The sequence below is a fragment of the Lupinus angustifolius genome, chromosome LG12 (genome assembly GCF_001865875.1).
Source record: "Lupinus angustifolius cultivar Tanjil chromosome LG12, LupAngTanjil_v1.0, whole genome shotgun sequence".
Lineage (NCBI taxonomy): Eukaryota > Viridiplantae > Streptophyta > Magnoliopsida > Fabales > Fabaceae > Lupinus > Lupinus angustifolius.
Genome location: NC_032020.1, coordinates 9,574,772 through 9,591,269, shown reverse-complemented (window position 1 = coordinate 9,591,269; position 16,498 = coordinate 9,574,772). Strand labels below are relative to the sequence as shown.

General features: G+C 39.4%; 3 protein-coding genes and 1 non-coding gene across 4 annotated transcripts; all 4 read right to left on the bottom strand.

Annotated features, from left to right (window-relative positions):
* Window positions 413-493, bottom strand: TRNAL-CAG. The gene has a single exon. It is a non-coding gene; the product is annotated as a tRNA-Leu (tRNA).
* Window positions 3,452-5,082, bottom strand: LOC109362920 (reticulon-like protein B9). The gene is made up of 5 exons (XM_019609012.1): window positions 4,980-5,082; window positions 4,407-4,587; window positions 3,936-4,077; window positions 3,771-3,840; window positions 3,452-3,658 (listed from the first exon to the last, which is right to left on the bottom strand). The coding sequence occupies exons 1-5, from the start codon at window positions 5,080-5,082 to the stop codon at window positions 3,492-3,494; spliced, it is 663 nt and encodes a 220-aa protein (XP_019464557.1). The 3' UTR covers window positions 3,452-3,491.
* Window positions 8,033-11,403, bottom strand: LOC109361868. Its single transcript, XM_019607400.1, has 4 exons — window positions 10,191-11,403; window positions 9,276-10,129; window positions 8,652-9,199; window positions 8,033-8,333 (listed from the first exon to the last, which is right to left on the bottom strand). Exons 1-4 carry the CDS (start codon window positions 11,401-11,403, stop codon window positions 8,033-8,035), a joined length of 2,916 nt encoding a protein of 971 aa, XP_019462945.1.
* LOC109361867 lies at window positions 11,502-13,889 on the bottom strand. The gene is made up of 2 exons (XM_019607399.1): window positions 13,600-13,889; window positions 11,502-13,248 (listed from the first exon to the last, which is right to left on the bottom strand). Exons 1-2 carry the CDS (start codon window positions 13,887-13,889, stop codon window positions 11,502-11,504), a joined length of 2,037 nt encoding a protein of 678 aa, XP_019462944.1.

The following is a 16,498-nucleotide window of genomic DNA, read 5'->3' as shown; positions in this document are numbered from 1 at the left end:
GTTCCTCTTTAGTATCGGAGTATTCATGGATAAAGATTGTAACATGTGATACAAATAAATATTTAACGACTATAATTTTAAGTTATTTTTCTCTTTCTGCTTATATTTCATTACTGAAGAAGAGTTGAATTCCTCACAACATAAGGCATTCCTTATCTAAGTCGTGCAAAACATCAAATTATGCAGATTATGAAAGCTAAATGGCAGTTTTATGATCTTGTTAACACAACACTTGAGTTTATATTATATATGTTTAATGTGACATATGGAAAGATATAATTATCTGGTCTATTTTTTTTGTCCCTTCTATAATTCATTGATAACTTTATCAAGCTCCAAGCCTCTAACCATCAAACCATGGCTCATTTGTTCCTGGTGTTACAAAATTGAAAATGATAAAAACATTTGTTGTTGTCAAGAATGGGATTTGAACCCATGCCCTTTCGGACCAGTACCTGAAACTGGCGCCTTAGACCAACTCGGCCATCTTGACTATCGATTAAATTTCTGTCTTTATATTATTCGTATTTGTTCATGCTTCCAATAGTAGTGCTACTTTACAATTATGATTCAATTCTTGTGAGTTTTACTCCTTAAATGATAACAACCTTACTTTACGGATTTTTTTATATGATTACGTTATTATGCTCATTTAGAGGATTAGGAGCATCCATTATTTTCTCTAGATATAATTTGTGCCTAATATTTTTCTTACCAATTTTGGTAGCAGGTTGAACCTTGGATAGACAAATCTTATGCGTCTATTGGTCAATTTCAAGTTCAAAATTTGCATTTTCAGGTCTCAAATGTTATGCGTGAATAAGCTAATAAAGAGTGACAAAGACAAACACTTATTGACATGAGGAAGTGGCAAATATTTTAGTATATTCATTATTAGATATTATTTGCCTAACAGACCCAAATGTTTGTATCAGCTATGAGACAAAAAAAGGACAAAACTTGAAGCTATAAAAATGAAAATTATTAAGGGTGACACCTTTGTGCAATTGGAAATTCTTACAACTTAAAAGTAGATGTGGAGAATTGAATCAGAAGACTAGTTTATTAGATGAAAGAGTATCATAACTTAAGTATTATATTGATTTTGTTATTCTACTTAATGTTTGAATCCTAACATTGTCGTCCCCTTTAAGGGTTGATGTCTGTAGTGACTTTCATTCTATTGACATTGACTCGATGAGAGTCATTTCTTTTTTGGTGGTTCACTCACCTATCAATATTCAGTAATGTACATTTATCTAACCTATATGAGTTATGATCCTCTCCATTAATGGAGAGATAAGTGATCATTTTTCTACATAGGGGTAAAAATGTCATTTCGTTATAACTTAAGGATAAAAATGTTCAATCATATTACATTTTTCTCTTGTTTTGGTTGCACTTGAAGAGTATCCTAACTCAACCTATATGTAGCAACTCTCAATGAAATACACAAATTATTATGACCTAAGCACATTAGGAAAGTCTTACCCAAATACTAGATTATTAGATGATTGAGTTTGTTATTCTATTCAAGTGTCATTATTCTAAGTGAAATTTGGAACATTGAAGGCAACAAGGTTTGGTTGTTCGTAGTAAAAAAATTCAAAACGGTTGTGGTCCTACAGGAAAAAGTTCCTCCAAAGCATAATTATTTTTGGGCAAATGTTAACTAGTGAAGGAATTAAAAGATGAATTTTATTTTTCTTGTTTTCATTTAAGACTATAGTTTTTTAATATCTAATGTATTAACTATATACTATTTTCTAATCTTTATATATTATTCCTTAATTGATTCGCAAGACCTTTATCTCTATAGTAAGCACATAGAGACTATATATATATATATTTATTGATTTATTCTAAAGTGCATTATACTTTTAAATTTTAATCTATTAAAGTGAGTAGGCAATTGATATACTAAATATAAATAATTACTTATTATTTGGAGGAATTATTTTTTGTAGGTGCTGGCCTAAGGTTTGAACCCCACTCCTTGAATGTTTGAATTGATTGAACCTTGTCGTTAGAGATAAGTATGGGTTGGATTTGGAATGGTTAAGGTTTCACCCTTATTCGACCCTAAATATTGTTCGAGTCATTTTTTGAACTTAGATCTGACCCAGACTCAATTAAATATAATGCATACTTATTTTGGATAAAGTTTTCTTAATATTATTTAGTATTATGAATAATATAATTTGACATATAAAATGATATATGTATATATATTATTACTCATGTATTTATGATGAAATTTTTTAGAGAATCACTTATACTTTCGACAAAAAATGTGTCATTATTTTGTACAAATTTAAATAGAAACACATAAAAATATGATGAGTGAGTGACCATGGAATGGATCAGGTCGGGTTATGTTTGTTCTCTACCCGGTCCTGAATATTGACATAGTCTAATTTTTGAACTTGAACTCGACCATAAGCTCAATGAGTCCCAACCTTATTCGTATGATTGGATCATATCGGGTGAGTGGTTAGGGTCAGGTCCTACTCAGCCCTATTTGTAGTTATACAAAGTGGATTATTGTAACTGGATGGTAATCATCTGTCCCAAACGATATCTCATTCTGTATCTCAAGCTAATCATATATTAACACGTGGATAAAATAAAAAATTTAAAAGTAAAAGATAATAAAAACTCTGATTAGCTTGAAATTTGAAGTAAGAAGTTGTTTGACTTCTCTTACCATGCATAAGATAGTAATCTTTTGTAGTCCCTAAAAGTAACAAACAAATTTAAGTTAAAGAAAATGACTTCTTTATGCATTTAGGGATGGCAACGGGGCTCGGGTAGTGCTTTCCATACCCAAACTTATAATATTTGTGGGTGTAGTGGATATTTGTAGATATCCATGTGTGTAGTGGATATTTGCAGATACTCATGTGTGTAGTGGATATTTGCCGGTACCCAACGAGATTTTAATGTTAATTATATATTTATATAATTTGTAATAATGAATATGTAAAAATAATTGTTACATGAATAATATAATATTTATATGATAAATTTATGTCATAGTTAAATATGTGTAATTTATTATGAAATAATAATAAAGTATATGATATATAATCTTAAAATAATAATAAATATATATAAAAAAATTTAAAAAAAAACTAAATATATTAATTTGCAAGTACCCGCAGGACGGGTATCACAAAACCCGCTCCCGCCTATAAGCTATTATTGTGGATACCCGTTGCGAATCCACGAGTAGCCACAGATCGAATTTTTTTGCCATCCCTAAATGCATTGCTTAAAATCACAATTTGATACATCATTTTTTTTAAAATGGTACAATATTACATTCAATACGTGTATAATTGTCATAACAACTATATATGTACTACAACACTATTATATGAGCACAGAGCTATAAAACATTTACAATTTACATAGATAATGACATATTTTATCCAATTTACGTGTGATATATTTGGTAAGAGAAGTGAATCAATTTCAAAATTAATAATTTATGAGATCTTTTTCTTCACTGCTCCTCTGGGAATTTTTTTAAGATATCCCTTCTCGAACCTTCTATATATTTTTCTGAGGTCTAGTATGATATGTCCAACCACATTGTTAATTTCTTCCTCATATCGATCATACACAATTGGTAGTGTTTGAATGCATAGAAAACCTTTTCAATGAACCATCAACAAGAAAGAAAGCAACTTAATTAGTGGGTTTATTCTTAGTGTATCAAATGAAATCATAGACGAAGAGTAACATTAAGGTACTGAATTTCTTACCAATATATAGCAGATTTATAAAGCTGAAGTAGCTTCCAATCACTGACATTATATAGAGGGAAACAATGATCTGAAAGTTTTATTAGAAATGAGATTTTAGGGTTAATTTATTGGTGAGATTTGAGAACTAAAGTTTAATGAAGGGCAACTAATAATATTTGATACCAGAAAAAACTGTGGTAGGTCTGTTCCACATGAAATGTAATGGAGAACTCTTGATAAGTGGTTAAATCTTCTGTGGAAGATGGAAGCAAGATCTTGGAAGTAAGAATCTTGTAAAAGTGTTTCAATGATCTGGGGACCATTCCTGAAGATATGCAAAGAGAATGCAGTTAAGGAAACAAGGATCCAATTCTTCACTACTTCTTAGTCATATATAGTTTTAGATATATTAGAGTATGGGTTGTACCACAATATTGTGATTATGGTGGCCGCCGCAATTGCGATGTGACATCGAATCATAATGACACATCTATACTTTATTACCTTTTATACTTTTATTATAAAACTTCTTCTATGACAAACCCGGAATCTAGTATACGGTAAATAGGTTAAAGGAGGACGGAACTACCCAACTATGATCTCTAGAAGACTTTCATTCATAAATATAAGTTTGATGTCAAACAAAACAGGTACCATTTCAAGATATCTGCAACCTTGGACCATATGTAGAGTACAAGCATTGTGGTTATGGAAATGTGACATAGAAGGGTCACAAAACTATATTCAGCAACCTCAAATAGAAACCATATTGCTGTCATCCCAAATAAAAGGACAGCTGACACATTTCTGTCCCTCCATAATAACACATCTGCCACTGCAATTTTTGTAACCAAATTATCTTAATCAATTCATGGATTCTCAAAAACTTCATTGAAGCTACACTATTTCATTAATGTTAAGAAATAAAGACAAGATAGTTAATGACTTTTCCATTAGTAACCCTCTCATTATCTGTTTGCTAGCAAACACAAGTGAAAATCTACTAAGCAATATTTACCAATGAAAGTGTTACTATATATTATATAAGAAAGGAAAGAGGTATAGATTTGAAATTTTTTGCTGTCAAATATAGAATCTGTTCTTTTTTTATTTATTGTTTCCTAGTATTTTTGTTTATGGGGCTATATATCCATAACCCATTGTCCAACATGCATTCAAGAAACAAAATGTCAGAGAAGATGACAAAGGTGAAATTATTATTGGTACCTTTTCCTCCTCCAAGAACTTCATGTATTGGCTTTCTATGTGGAAAAATGTTTGTCTGTGTGGTAATTTCATCATTAAAATCATATGATGTATTGTGTGCCATAGTTTCCTTCCTATATTTTGTTGTTGTGCTACCATTTAATAAACCTTTTTTATATTCTTACATATATGCATGGGGGATTCTATGCTCAATACTGAAGTAAGGAATGCCTTGAATTTAATTTGAGGGTAACCTTTCATCCCCACTACCACTCTAAAGTAAGTAATATATATATATTACTTACTTTAGAGTCTGCTATTTTGGCATGCAATTCTATGGATTTTCATGCAATCCATGTCAGGTAGAATGGTATGCTTGTAACACTAGTATCCATATAAGAGTCTTCATAATCAGTCATTGGTATCCTATTGGTTTCTAGGCCAATTAACAAAAGAAAAACTTTAGCCTTCAAACCTTATTGTATATCCAATATTTGTCAATTAATGATGGAACCTTGGTGATTGGGCAATGCATTGTGATTTGTAAATTCAAGCACTTGGTATATACACAGCAATAATTGAGGGAAAAAATGATTGTAAGATTAAGTTACTCTAAAGTTACTGGTCGTGGAAATTTACTAATTACTATGTGTTACATCAACACTTTCTACCATAGATTAATAAATTATTCAATCAACTAAGAAGCTTTTGTTCTATAAGATTTGTATCTCTAATGTTTATCCAAAAAAATTAATCAAGCGAAGTAGTTTTATCTTTGATATACATAAAGATGTGAATTGGGTCTTCATCATTAGGAGAAAAAAATCACCTTTCTTTATAAAACAACAGGTAACCAAGTTAGAATATTCTTTCCTGTTTAACATGTGAAGCTGAATATCACTATTTAACACTTAACAGCTTCAATTATTGCATAAATAAAAGCCGCTTCATTTATGAACTTTATGATCCAAATACATTTGCTCTATTATTTTGAATTTTTTTACGGTCCGTATTCGGTCAAAAGATATCAGACTCATATGAAATATACATAAGCTTAGTATCCATGCAAATGTTACTATAAAGAATTATATAGAGATATTATCTACTATTTATTTTATATTACTTTTTCGAAAAAACAATAATAATAAAACATTAGTAGTGAATGATATAATAAAAGTATATAAAACTTATACACTATATTTGCATAATTTTTTGTTTCATATGTACCGAAGGTATTTTCTGGAAAGGAAGAAAAAAATGTTAGAGGGCAAGAAGACCTATGTTCTGTTTCAGGTACATTGTGTTCATTTGTCCCTTTGGCATTGTAAAGAGACACGTTGTGGATGACATTATAATACCTATAATCTATAATTTTTGTTTCACACTGCTTAGTCACCTAAACTAATATATAATTAGAAGTTTGAAGAGTTAATGAACCAATTATTGGTTGTGGAGAATCGTTCAGTGAGATTATTAAGGATGTAGAAAGCATATGCCCTTAAAATTCTTATTAAGGACAATGAATGAATCATTATTATTCACGTTTCATTAATGATATGCATTAAGGACAAAAGAGAAAGAAGAGACAACATAATTGGTTTGAACATTGAAGCATCTTTGTCACAGTTTAATATAAAATGCTCACCAAACTTTTTCTTTGGGTCCATCAAGAAACAATTGCACCAAGTATTTTTTTTCTTAGCATATACTTCATCACAATTCTCATTCACATTCACTATCCAATCATCAACTGTTCTTTTCTAGAACACAAAAGTATGGAACGGTAGTTGATCGGTTGCAGAGGATGAAGAGGAAGAAGAACGTCAGTGTAGCAGGATGATGTAGAAGAGCTGGACCCGCCGATGGAGGTACCTAAAAAGGTTCTCCGACGATCAAGTCAGTATATAAACTTGGGTGAGAAGTATATGGGAATATCAGAATATGAGGAGAGAGAGCAATAGAGTAGATAATGCTTAAAGTGTAGAGAGATAGGAATACTTCATGTTGGTAGAGACTTCTATTTATAGGGGGAGAGTTGACTTTGGGCTTTTGGCAGGTAGTGTAGCTTGTGGGCAAAGTCGTTGTAGAGGCGTGGGAGAGTACCCAGGCCCAACTTTCGCTGGCTTTTCCAAGCACTGATTGGACTTGGATGCAGTTGGGTGCCTATGTGGAAGATGGGCGCCTACTAGCAGCTGATGAAAACGGTGATCCAGCTTCGTTGCCTTTTCCTGGTCAAGATGGGGAGAATATGTAATCTTTTCTTTTTTAGTATCTTGTAATAGTTCCTCTTGAATGGACAGCTTTGGTGATTTGCCTTTTGTTTAAATTCTGTATTACGAAATGACTTTGTACAATTGCCAAACGATTTACGTTAAACACCTTTGAATGTTTGATGGAATTAATTCGGGCGGGTGAGTGTACCAGGCAAGGGGGGCGAAAACTGGCCTCTTGGGTGAATGTAAAAAACCACGAGTGGGGAGTGATCCTCGCCTCGGGCGGGTGATGACACCAGGCAAGGGGGACGAAAACCGGACCCTTGGGTGAATGTGAAAACCACGAGTGGGAAATGATCCTCGCCTTGGGCGGGTGATTGCACCAGGCAAGGGGGTGAAAACTGGCCCCTTGGGTGAATGTGAAATCCGCGAGTGGGAAGTGATCCTCGCCTCGGGCGGGTGATGTCACCAGGCAAGGGGGGGGGCGAAAACCGGCCCCTTAGGTGAATGTGAAAGCCACGAGTGGGAAATGATCCTCGCCTTGGGCGGGTGATTGCACTAGACAAGGGGGGTGAAAACCGGCCCCTTGGGTGAATGTGAAATCCGCGAGTAGGAAGTAATCCTTGCTTCGGGCGAGTGATTGCATCAGGAAAGGGGGGCGAAGACCGACCCCTTGGGTGAATGTGAAATCCGCAAGTAGGAAGTAATCCTTGCTTTGGGCGAGTGAGTGCACCAGGCAAGGGGGCGAAAACCACGAGTAAGAAGTAATCCTTCAAAACAACACAAAGTATAATACCTCGTTTATCATATATATTTGAAAAAGATTACAAAAGGACGACCAACCGCGTATGGGGTTGTCGGTTAGGCATAAAATAATTGGAGGTTGGCGGCGTTCCAAGTCCTTGGGATGTCTTTCCCTGCCAAATCCTGAAGTTTGTAAGCCCATTTGTCGATCTTGCTGGTTATACGGTAAGGTCCTTCCCAGTTAGGTCCCAGCTTGCCCTTTACCTGTCCTATATATGTTCTCCTTAATACTAGAGTTCCTTCATCAAACTGGCGGGGGACGACCGAAGAGTTAAACTTCGCTACGGTTTTCTTTTTGATGATTTCTTCCCTCAAATGAGCCCTTTCCCAGATCTCTTCCACTTCGTCAAGGTTGTTTCTTATGAGAGATTGATTGCCACCCTCGTTGAACTAAAGTGTTCGCCAGGTAGGTTTTCCTATCTCGACTGGGATCATGGCCTCCACGTCGTATGTTAAGTTGAATGGTGGCTCACCGGTCGTAGAATGGGGAGTGGTCCGGTACGCCCATAGTACGTGATGGAGTTGGTCTGGCCAATTTCCTTTTGATTCATCCAACCTCTTCTTTATACCTTTTAAGATGACCTTGTTTGCTGTCTCGGCCTGCCCATTAGTTTGTGGATGCTCCACTGAAGTGAAGTGCTGTTTAATGCGGAGGCCCGACAACAATTATTGGAACCTTCGATCAGCAAACTGAGTGCCGTTAAGAATTACTATGGCGGATGGGATACCGAAACGAGTGATTATGTTTCGCCAAGTGAATTTTTGGATATTCGCTGAGGTGATGGTGGCCAATGCTTCTGCCTCTATCCACTTGGTGAAATAATCTATGGCGACTATCAAAAATTTCAATTGCTCCGTTGCTTGAGGGAACGGTCCCAAGATGTCCATACCCCATATGCAGAAAGGCCAAGGCGCTTGTGTTGTGGTTAATTCCTCTGGCGGGGCTTTATGGAAGTCAGCGAAAAGTTGGCAACGAGTGCATTTTCGAGTAAGGTCTACGGCGTCCTTTTCCACTGTGGGCCAATAGTATCTAGCACGTAACACCTTCTTGGCGAGTGAAGTGGCGCCCAAGTGATGCCCACAACTTCCTTCATGGATTTCTCTAAGGACATAATCTGCCCGCTCTGGACCAAGACATTTAAGCAAGGGGCGGTGAATCCCCGCCGATATAGTGTCCCTGGACCAGAGGGTACTAGGAGCAACATCTGAGGAATCGTTGCTTCTCTTTTAAATCAGAGGGCAGGTTACCATGGAGGATGTATCAGATGAATGGGCCCGTCCAGTTGTCTGGGATCTCCACTTGTTCCACTGCCATGACACTTGGGTGGTAGACTGTGCCCTGGACAACGGACCGATTGTTTCCGATGCATTTGGTATTGGCGAGTTTGGACAAGATATCTGCCCGAGCATTGCTTTCACGGGGCACATGCTGAATGGTTGTTTCATCGAAGTCGGCCATGAGTTCTTTTACTTTGAGCAGATATTTCTCAAGGAGGGTATCCTTGGTCTGGTATGCACCTGTAATTTGGGAAACAACTAATTGGGAATCACTGCAAATCAATACCTTATGGGCGCCCACCTCTTTTTCTAGTTGTAACCCGACGATGCAAGCCTCATATTCTGCTTGGTTATTGGAGGTTGGAAATGTGAAGGTGATGGAATGTTCGATGGTTACTCCTTGTCCATCCTCTAGCAGAATTCCAGCTCCGCTGCCCCTTTGATTAGAAGACCCGTCGATAAAGATAGTCCACACTTGCTCCCAATCGCCCTCTGGTGCGGTCAGCTCGGCTACAAAATCAGACAGGACCTGGCTCTTGATGGTCGTGCGAGGTTCGAAACGAATGTCAAATTGTGAGAGTTCTATTGACCATGTGATCATCCGGCCAGCCAACTCTGGTTTATGTAATATTTGCCTGATTGGCTGGTTGGTTCTGACAATAGTTGAATGAGATTGGAAGTATTGGCGCAACCTCCGTGTGGCTATCAACAATGCATAAGCCACATTTTCCAGCTTCTGATACCTCAATTCTGGGCCTTGCAGGGCTTTGCTTGTAAAATAGACGGGATTTTGTCCTTCTGCCGTTTCTCGGACCAACACGGCTGCGACCGCTTCATCGGACACGGCCAGATACACATATAGAACCTCATTAGGCACTAGATTGGAGAGAATAGGGGGCGGCCAAATATTGTTTGAAAATGTTGAGCGCCGCTTCACAATTGTCAGACCATTCAAACCTCTTGCTCTTCTTCAACAACTGGAATAAGGGAAGTGAGTGTTTGGCGGCGGATGGGAGAAACCTAGACAATGCAGCTAGTCGCCTTTTCAACTGTTGAACTTCTTTGACTGTGCGGGGGCTCCTCATGTCGATGATTGCCTGACACTTGGATGGGTTCGCCTCAATCCCTCGACTAGTCAAAAGAAAACCGAGGAACTTGCCAGCTTTCACTCCGAATGTACATTTTTCTGGATTGAGCCTCATGTTGTACTTGCAGAGTTGTTGAAAAATATTTTCCAGAATGGATATATGATCTTCGTCGGGGAGGCTTTTGGCGATCATATCATCCATGTAAACTTCTATGTGTTCTCCAATCTGCCTAGCAAACACCTTGCTCATCATTCTCTGGTAAGTCGCCCATGCATTTTTCAACCCAAAAGGCATGACGGTGTAGCAGTAGGCGGTTTGATCAATGATGAACGTTGTTTTCTCCTGGTCGGGAGGGTACATCGGAATCTGATTGTACCCAGAATAAGCGTCCATGAAGGATAGGTACTGGTAGCCTGAAGAGTTATCCACCAAATGGTCAATATTGGGAAGAGGATAAGGGCTTTTAGGGCATACCTTATTGAGATCCGTATATTCTATGCACATCTGCCACTTCCCAGAAGGCTTCTTTACTAACACAACATTCACCAACCAAGTGGTGTAGGTGATCTCGCAGACGAAACCCGCCTCTAACAACTCGGCAACCTTCAAGGCGACCTCCTTGGTCCTGCCAGTTCCCATTTTTCGCCTTCTCTGTGCCACCGGCTTAGCACCTTGTTTTATTGTTAGCGGGTGGCAGACAAATGAAGGATCTATACCAGGCATGTGTGTTGCTGACCAGGCGAAGAGGTCCCTGTTCGCCTTCAAAGATGCCTCCAGCTTCAACCTTTGACCTGGCCGAAGGGTGCTGCCAAGATAGACCACCTGTCCTGGGGATTGACCCAACTGCAAAGTTGTTTTTTCCCCCTCTGGCTGTGGTCGAAAGTCCCCTTCGTCCACCCGAACATCCAGTTCTACCATATGCACGCCCCGAGGTCTTTTGTAGGGGGTGCGTGCTGTTTGCTGAAGTGGGGGCAGAGGCTCATCTGGTGGCAACTGCGAGCTGAGTGTTGATCCCTTTTCACTGTGCAAACTTGGAGGCTGATTGAGAGGAACTTCATGCATAGATGGGGCGTAAAGACGATTGTTTCAAGCCTGTTCAAAGTTGGTCGGCCAATAATGGCGTTGTACTCTGAATCGCACTGGACTACCAAGAACTTTGTCTAAACCGTCCTACTCAAAGGGTGGTCGCCGATCGTTAGCCAAATCTCCACGTACCCCCTGGGGGTGATTCCTTGACCGGAAAATTTGACCCATTGCCCATCATATGGCAGGAGATCGCGGTCATGGAGTTCCATATTCTCAAACAAGTCCTGGAAGATAAGGTCGGCTGAGCTACCCTGATCAATGAATAGCCGACTAACCTTCTTGTTATTGAGCTTGGCAGTGATAACGAGGGGGTCATCGTGCCCTCGAACGACACCTTCATAATCACGGTCGTCGAATGTAATAGGGGGCGCTGATCTGTAGCTCTGGCTCTGCTGGGAGCTCCTGGCGGCGACATGCATTACCTCCTGCATATACTTCTTCTGGGCGGCCTTGGAGGTGCCTCCGGCGACAAAGCCTCCTGAAATAGTGTTAATATCAACTGGGCTCATCGGCCTTCGGTTGTCTGCACGGTGCCTATCCGCTTGAGGCCGTGGGGTAGGGCGCCGTTGCTGAAATTGAGGAGGGGACCGCCTTTTTGAAGACTCGGGTCGACAATGTTGTGGCGATCGCCGACGTTGTTCCAAGCCCACGATGAACCGCTGTAAATGACCGGTCTGGATGAGATCCTCGATGGTGTCGTGAAGTTGTGTGCAGTCATTGGTCAGGTGGCCAAACATACTGTGATAGACACAGTATTTGGATCGGTCTTGTGGGTCTGACTTGGTAGGGCGTGGGCGGGGAAGTTGGACGAGGTGGGTGGAGAGGACCTCCTGTAGAATTCTTGAGCGGCTCGCGTTCAGAGGGGTATATGTGGAGTATTTGGCCTTTTTAGGTAGGGAGGGTAGGTCGTGGGGGTGGTCGTGGAGTCTTGGCCGTTTGGCTTCCCGTGATGGGTGATGTATTTGGGGCTCGGTGTGGGTGTGGATATGGTGGGTTTCTTCTAAATTGATGAATTGCTGGACCTTGAAGCGGAGGTCTTCCATCATAAGATCGGTGTACTTGGCTAACTCTGTGCGGAAGAGACCTTCTTGAAGTCCCACAATGAGGACGTGCACTACGACCTCAGGGCTCAAAGTATGTACCTTCATGGCCTCGGTATTAAACCGATCTAGATACGCCCGGATGGATTCATGAGGTCCTTGGCGAATGCCAGACAGCGTGTACGATGACCTGGGTTGCTTTTTGCTCGCCGTGAATCTTGTGTTGAAGGCTAAAGCTAGAGTTTCCCATGCGCTGATGATGTTTGGAGCCAAACGAGTGAACCATTGGAGAGCCGCCTTTTTAAGAGTCAGGGGGAAGGCTCTGCACATGATTGGGTCGGCCACCCCGTGAAATAACATGGAAGCCTCGGAAGCGTCAAGGTGATCCTGAGGGTCCGCCGTACCATCGTACTGGTCCATATTTGTGGGGCAGGTGAAGTGTGAGGGTAATGGGTAGGCCATAATGGTAGGTGTAAAGGGATGTCTAGTACCGCAGGAGTGGTGCGGGATTGGTTTGGATAGTAGGTGGGATTCGCTCGCTGACTCTTCACGGTTACTTTCGTGAATAGGGCGCTCCGAGTGATCGCCAGGGTTTATCTTAGATTGGCGAAGTTCTTGTATTATGTCGGCTTGTTGCTGGATGAGCCGCTCTTGGCGTTCCAGCATCTGGATGAGGTGTTGGGTGGTTGGTTGTTGTTCTGGTGTGGTATGATGACTTCGACTGGCTCGATGAGATGATTGTCTTGGTGGGGGAAGGGTATTTGGGGCAGGGTCAACTTGGCTAGTAGATAGAGCTCAGTTTCTGGTAGTCACCATGGTGTGAGTCCCCACAGACGGCACCAATGTTCTTTCCTAGAACACAAAGGTATGGAACGGTAGTTGATCGGTTGCAGGGGATGAAGATGAGGAAGAACGTCAGTGTAGGAGGATGATGTAGAAGAGTTGGACCCGCCGGTGGATGTACCTGAAAAGGTTTTTCGACGATCAAGTCAGTATATGAACTTGGGTGAGAAGTATATGAGAATATCAGAATATGAGGAGAGAGAGCATTAGAGTAGGTAATGCTTAAAGTGTAGAGAGATATGAATACTTCCTGTTGGTAGAGACTTCTATTTATAGGGGGAGAGTTGACTTTGGGCTTTTAGCAGGTAGTGTAGTACGTAGCCGACCAAGAGTATTGTCGGGGGATGCTTTTTCCGTGTCAGGCGGTCTTCCAGGACCGTACTCTGCGCTACCTTGTCTTTTAGCCTGTGGCCGGTTTGGTAGTCGTTTTGCAGTCTGCCTGCCGTGTTGGCAGGTGGGTTGGTGAGGTACAGATGGCATGCCAGGAGGTGTTGCCAAGGTCAACTCTTGTGGGCCAATCACGCGAGATCTACCTCGGCGACCAAGCATGTGGGCCTTTGGATCGCCGGGTAGGAACATCAACTAATCTTACTCATAAATTCAAACATATCTCAAACTATAAGCTACACACACACACACAAAACTACAACAAATGGAATCAATTATGTTGAATTTGAAGTCAACATCATTCCATAATTTTCTCCAATATTCTCCTCCAACCCTTTTCACCTACAACTCAAAGAACACCAATTCAATAACATTTATCACCTCCTTTTCCAAAAAGTCTAGTGCTTTTTCCAAAATCATTGCTTCTGCTACCCCTTCAGCAGCACCTATCACCTTTGGGTTCAAGAACTTGATGGAAACTTTCACTGTTGATATGCATAAAGCAGAGAACATGACACTGAATGTGCCTTTGATTGCACCTTTTACCATTGCTTCATCAAGGTTGGAAAAATTAGAGAGTGTGACCATTAGAGTCGAGTTGAGCAATGGTTGTGTTGGGTGGGGTGAGGCACCAATTTTGCCTTTTGTTACTGCTGAGGATCAACCAAATGCTATGGCCAAGGCTTCTGAGGTCTGTGGCTTCTTGATGAGATGCCCTGCATTAACTTTACGTGTGAAGAAGATATTTGCTCTTGACATTGGCACAGTTGATATGCATAAAGCAGAGAACAGGACACTGAATGTGCCTTTGATTGCACCTTTTACCATTGCTTCATCAAGGTTGGAAAAATTAGAGAGTGTGACCATTAGAGTCGAGTTGAGCAATGGTTGTGCTGGGTGGGGTGAGGCACCAATTTTGCCTTTTGTTACTGCTGAGGATCAACCAATTGCTATGGCCAAGGCTTCTGAGGTCTGTGGCTTCTTGATGAGATGCCCTGCATTAACTTTACGTGTGAAGAAGATATTCGCTCTTGACATTGGCACAGTTTTGATGAATATACCAAACATCACCAAAAAGAAGAAAATGAAGAATACTTATGAAGACAACGAAGATTAAAGCTTCAAGATAATTAGATTAAGTCTCTATAGGTACTTATATTCTAAAACTCTTACTTATGCAAAGTAGTAATGCTCAAAATATTTTTAAAGAATAATGAAACAGTTTAAAAATACTTAAAACAATTTTTGAAAAAGATGTGTAACGGGTTACTTCATTCAAGTAACAAGTTACATGTGAGAGAAAAAGAGTTATCCAACTTAAAACTGCTCAAAGTAATCCATTACTACATTTGAGTAACACATTACCAGTTTTACAAAAGTTGAGTAACCGATTACCCACTTTAAGTAATCGATTACTCAAATTCGAATTTAAAAATTAAGTGGACAGTATGTTTGGGTAATCGATTACCCACTTTAAGTAATCGATTACTGAGGACTGTTGAAAGAGATTTCAAAACGAAATGGTTTCACTCCAAACAAAATCTCTTCACTCCAAACAACTCCTACACTTTCAGAAAGGCGCCTTGGGTGTTTGGAAAGCCTATATAAAGACTCTAACTCTCACAACATCAACACACAACTCTAAAAAATTATCTCACTGTTTTTCTGCACTTTTGCACTAAGTTCTTAAACTTTCAAAAGAGAATTTATTCTGAGTAATTGCTTCAAAAGTTTTCACAAATATATTGAGCATTATTACTAAGCATATAAAGAGAGTTGATTGGATTGCAAGTGATATAATATTGAGCATTATTACTATTCATACTTTTAAAGGCAATCCAAAGCCATTGTTGTAATTCTTCATTCATTGCAAACAATCTTTCTTTCAATGTATAAAGGGGATAGAGTGACTTGGAAAAGTGTTTTCCAATGTATAAATATTAGTGAGTGTGTAAGGTATTACAACTCTTAATATTTAGTGGAAGATCTCTTGTGCTGTAAGAGTACTGGACATAGCCTTCGGTAAACAAGAAGGTGAACCAATATAAAATACTTGTGTACTCTCTTTTCCCTCTCCTCTCCTCTTTACTTTATACTTGTTTATTTTCTGCAATATTATCCGCTGCACATTAACTCTTACATTTTGCAGAAAAAGTTACTACAATTTTAAGTTAACTAATTCACTCCCTCTTAGTTGCAATCATGTTCTTACAATTGGCACCAGAGCTATATTTGAGTAAGATACTCTCAAATCCAATCCTACATCAAGATGGCCTCAAGATCATTCATAGGAGAAGGGTCCAACATCAACCGCCCTCCAAGCTTTGTTGGAGAAATTATGATTTCTGGAAAATTAGAATGAGGATCTTCATTAAGTCTCAAGACTTAGACATATGGAACGCAATTGAAGAAGGACCATACATACCCTTCACTGTTATCAACAGTATAAGGGAAACAAAACCAAAATCATCATGGAACGATGTAGACAAAAAAAAGGTTCAATATGATTTAAAGGCAAAGAACATTCTCACCTCCGCTCTTGGTATTGATGAATTCTTTAGAGTATCAAATTGTAAATCCGCAAAAGAAATGTGGGATACTCTAGAGACCACACACGAAGGAACAGATGAAGTAAAAAGATCAAGACTCAACACTCTTTCTCAGGAATACGAAATGTTTCGCATGAAGCCTGGAGAGAAGATTCTTGATCTACAAAAGAGATTCACGCACCTTACCAATCACCTTCTTGCACTTGGCAAAGTTCTATCAAATAATGACTTAAACTTAAAAGTTCTTAGATC

Coding starts and splice junctions, on each gene's coding strand:
- LOC109361867 (XM_019607399.1), bottom strand. CDS start 13,889: ATGTTCCTACCCGGCGATCCAAAGGCCCACATGCTTGGTCGCCGAGGT. Junction 13,249..13,599: donor CTACCTGCTAAAAGCCCAAA/GTCAACTCTCCC, acceptor TCTATCTACTAG/CCAAGTTGACCCTGCCCCAA.
- LOC109362920 (XM_019609012.1), bottom strand. CDS start 5,082: ATGGCACACAATACATCATATGATTTTAATGATGAAATTACCACACAG. Junction 4,588..4,979: donor AGTTCTTGGAGGAGGAAAAG/GTACCAATAATA, acceptor CAAAAATTGCAG/TGGCAGATGTGTTATTATGG. Junction 4,078..4,406: donor GTTGCAGATATCTTGAAATG/GTACCTGTTTTG, acceptor GCATATCTTCAG/GAATGGTCCCCAGATCATTG.
- LOC109361868 (XM_019607400.1), bottom strand. CDS start 11,403: ATGCATGAAGTTCCTCTCAATCAGCCTCCAAGTTTGCACAGTGAAAAG. Junction 10,130..10,190: donor GTTTGAATGGTCTGACAATT/GTGAAGCGGCGC, acceptor TCTCCAATCTAG/TGCCTAATGAGGTTCTATAT. Junction 8,334..8,651: donor ACTCAGTTTGCTGATCGAAG/GTTCCAATAATT, acceptor ATCTCTCATAAG/AAACAACCTTGACGAAGTGG.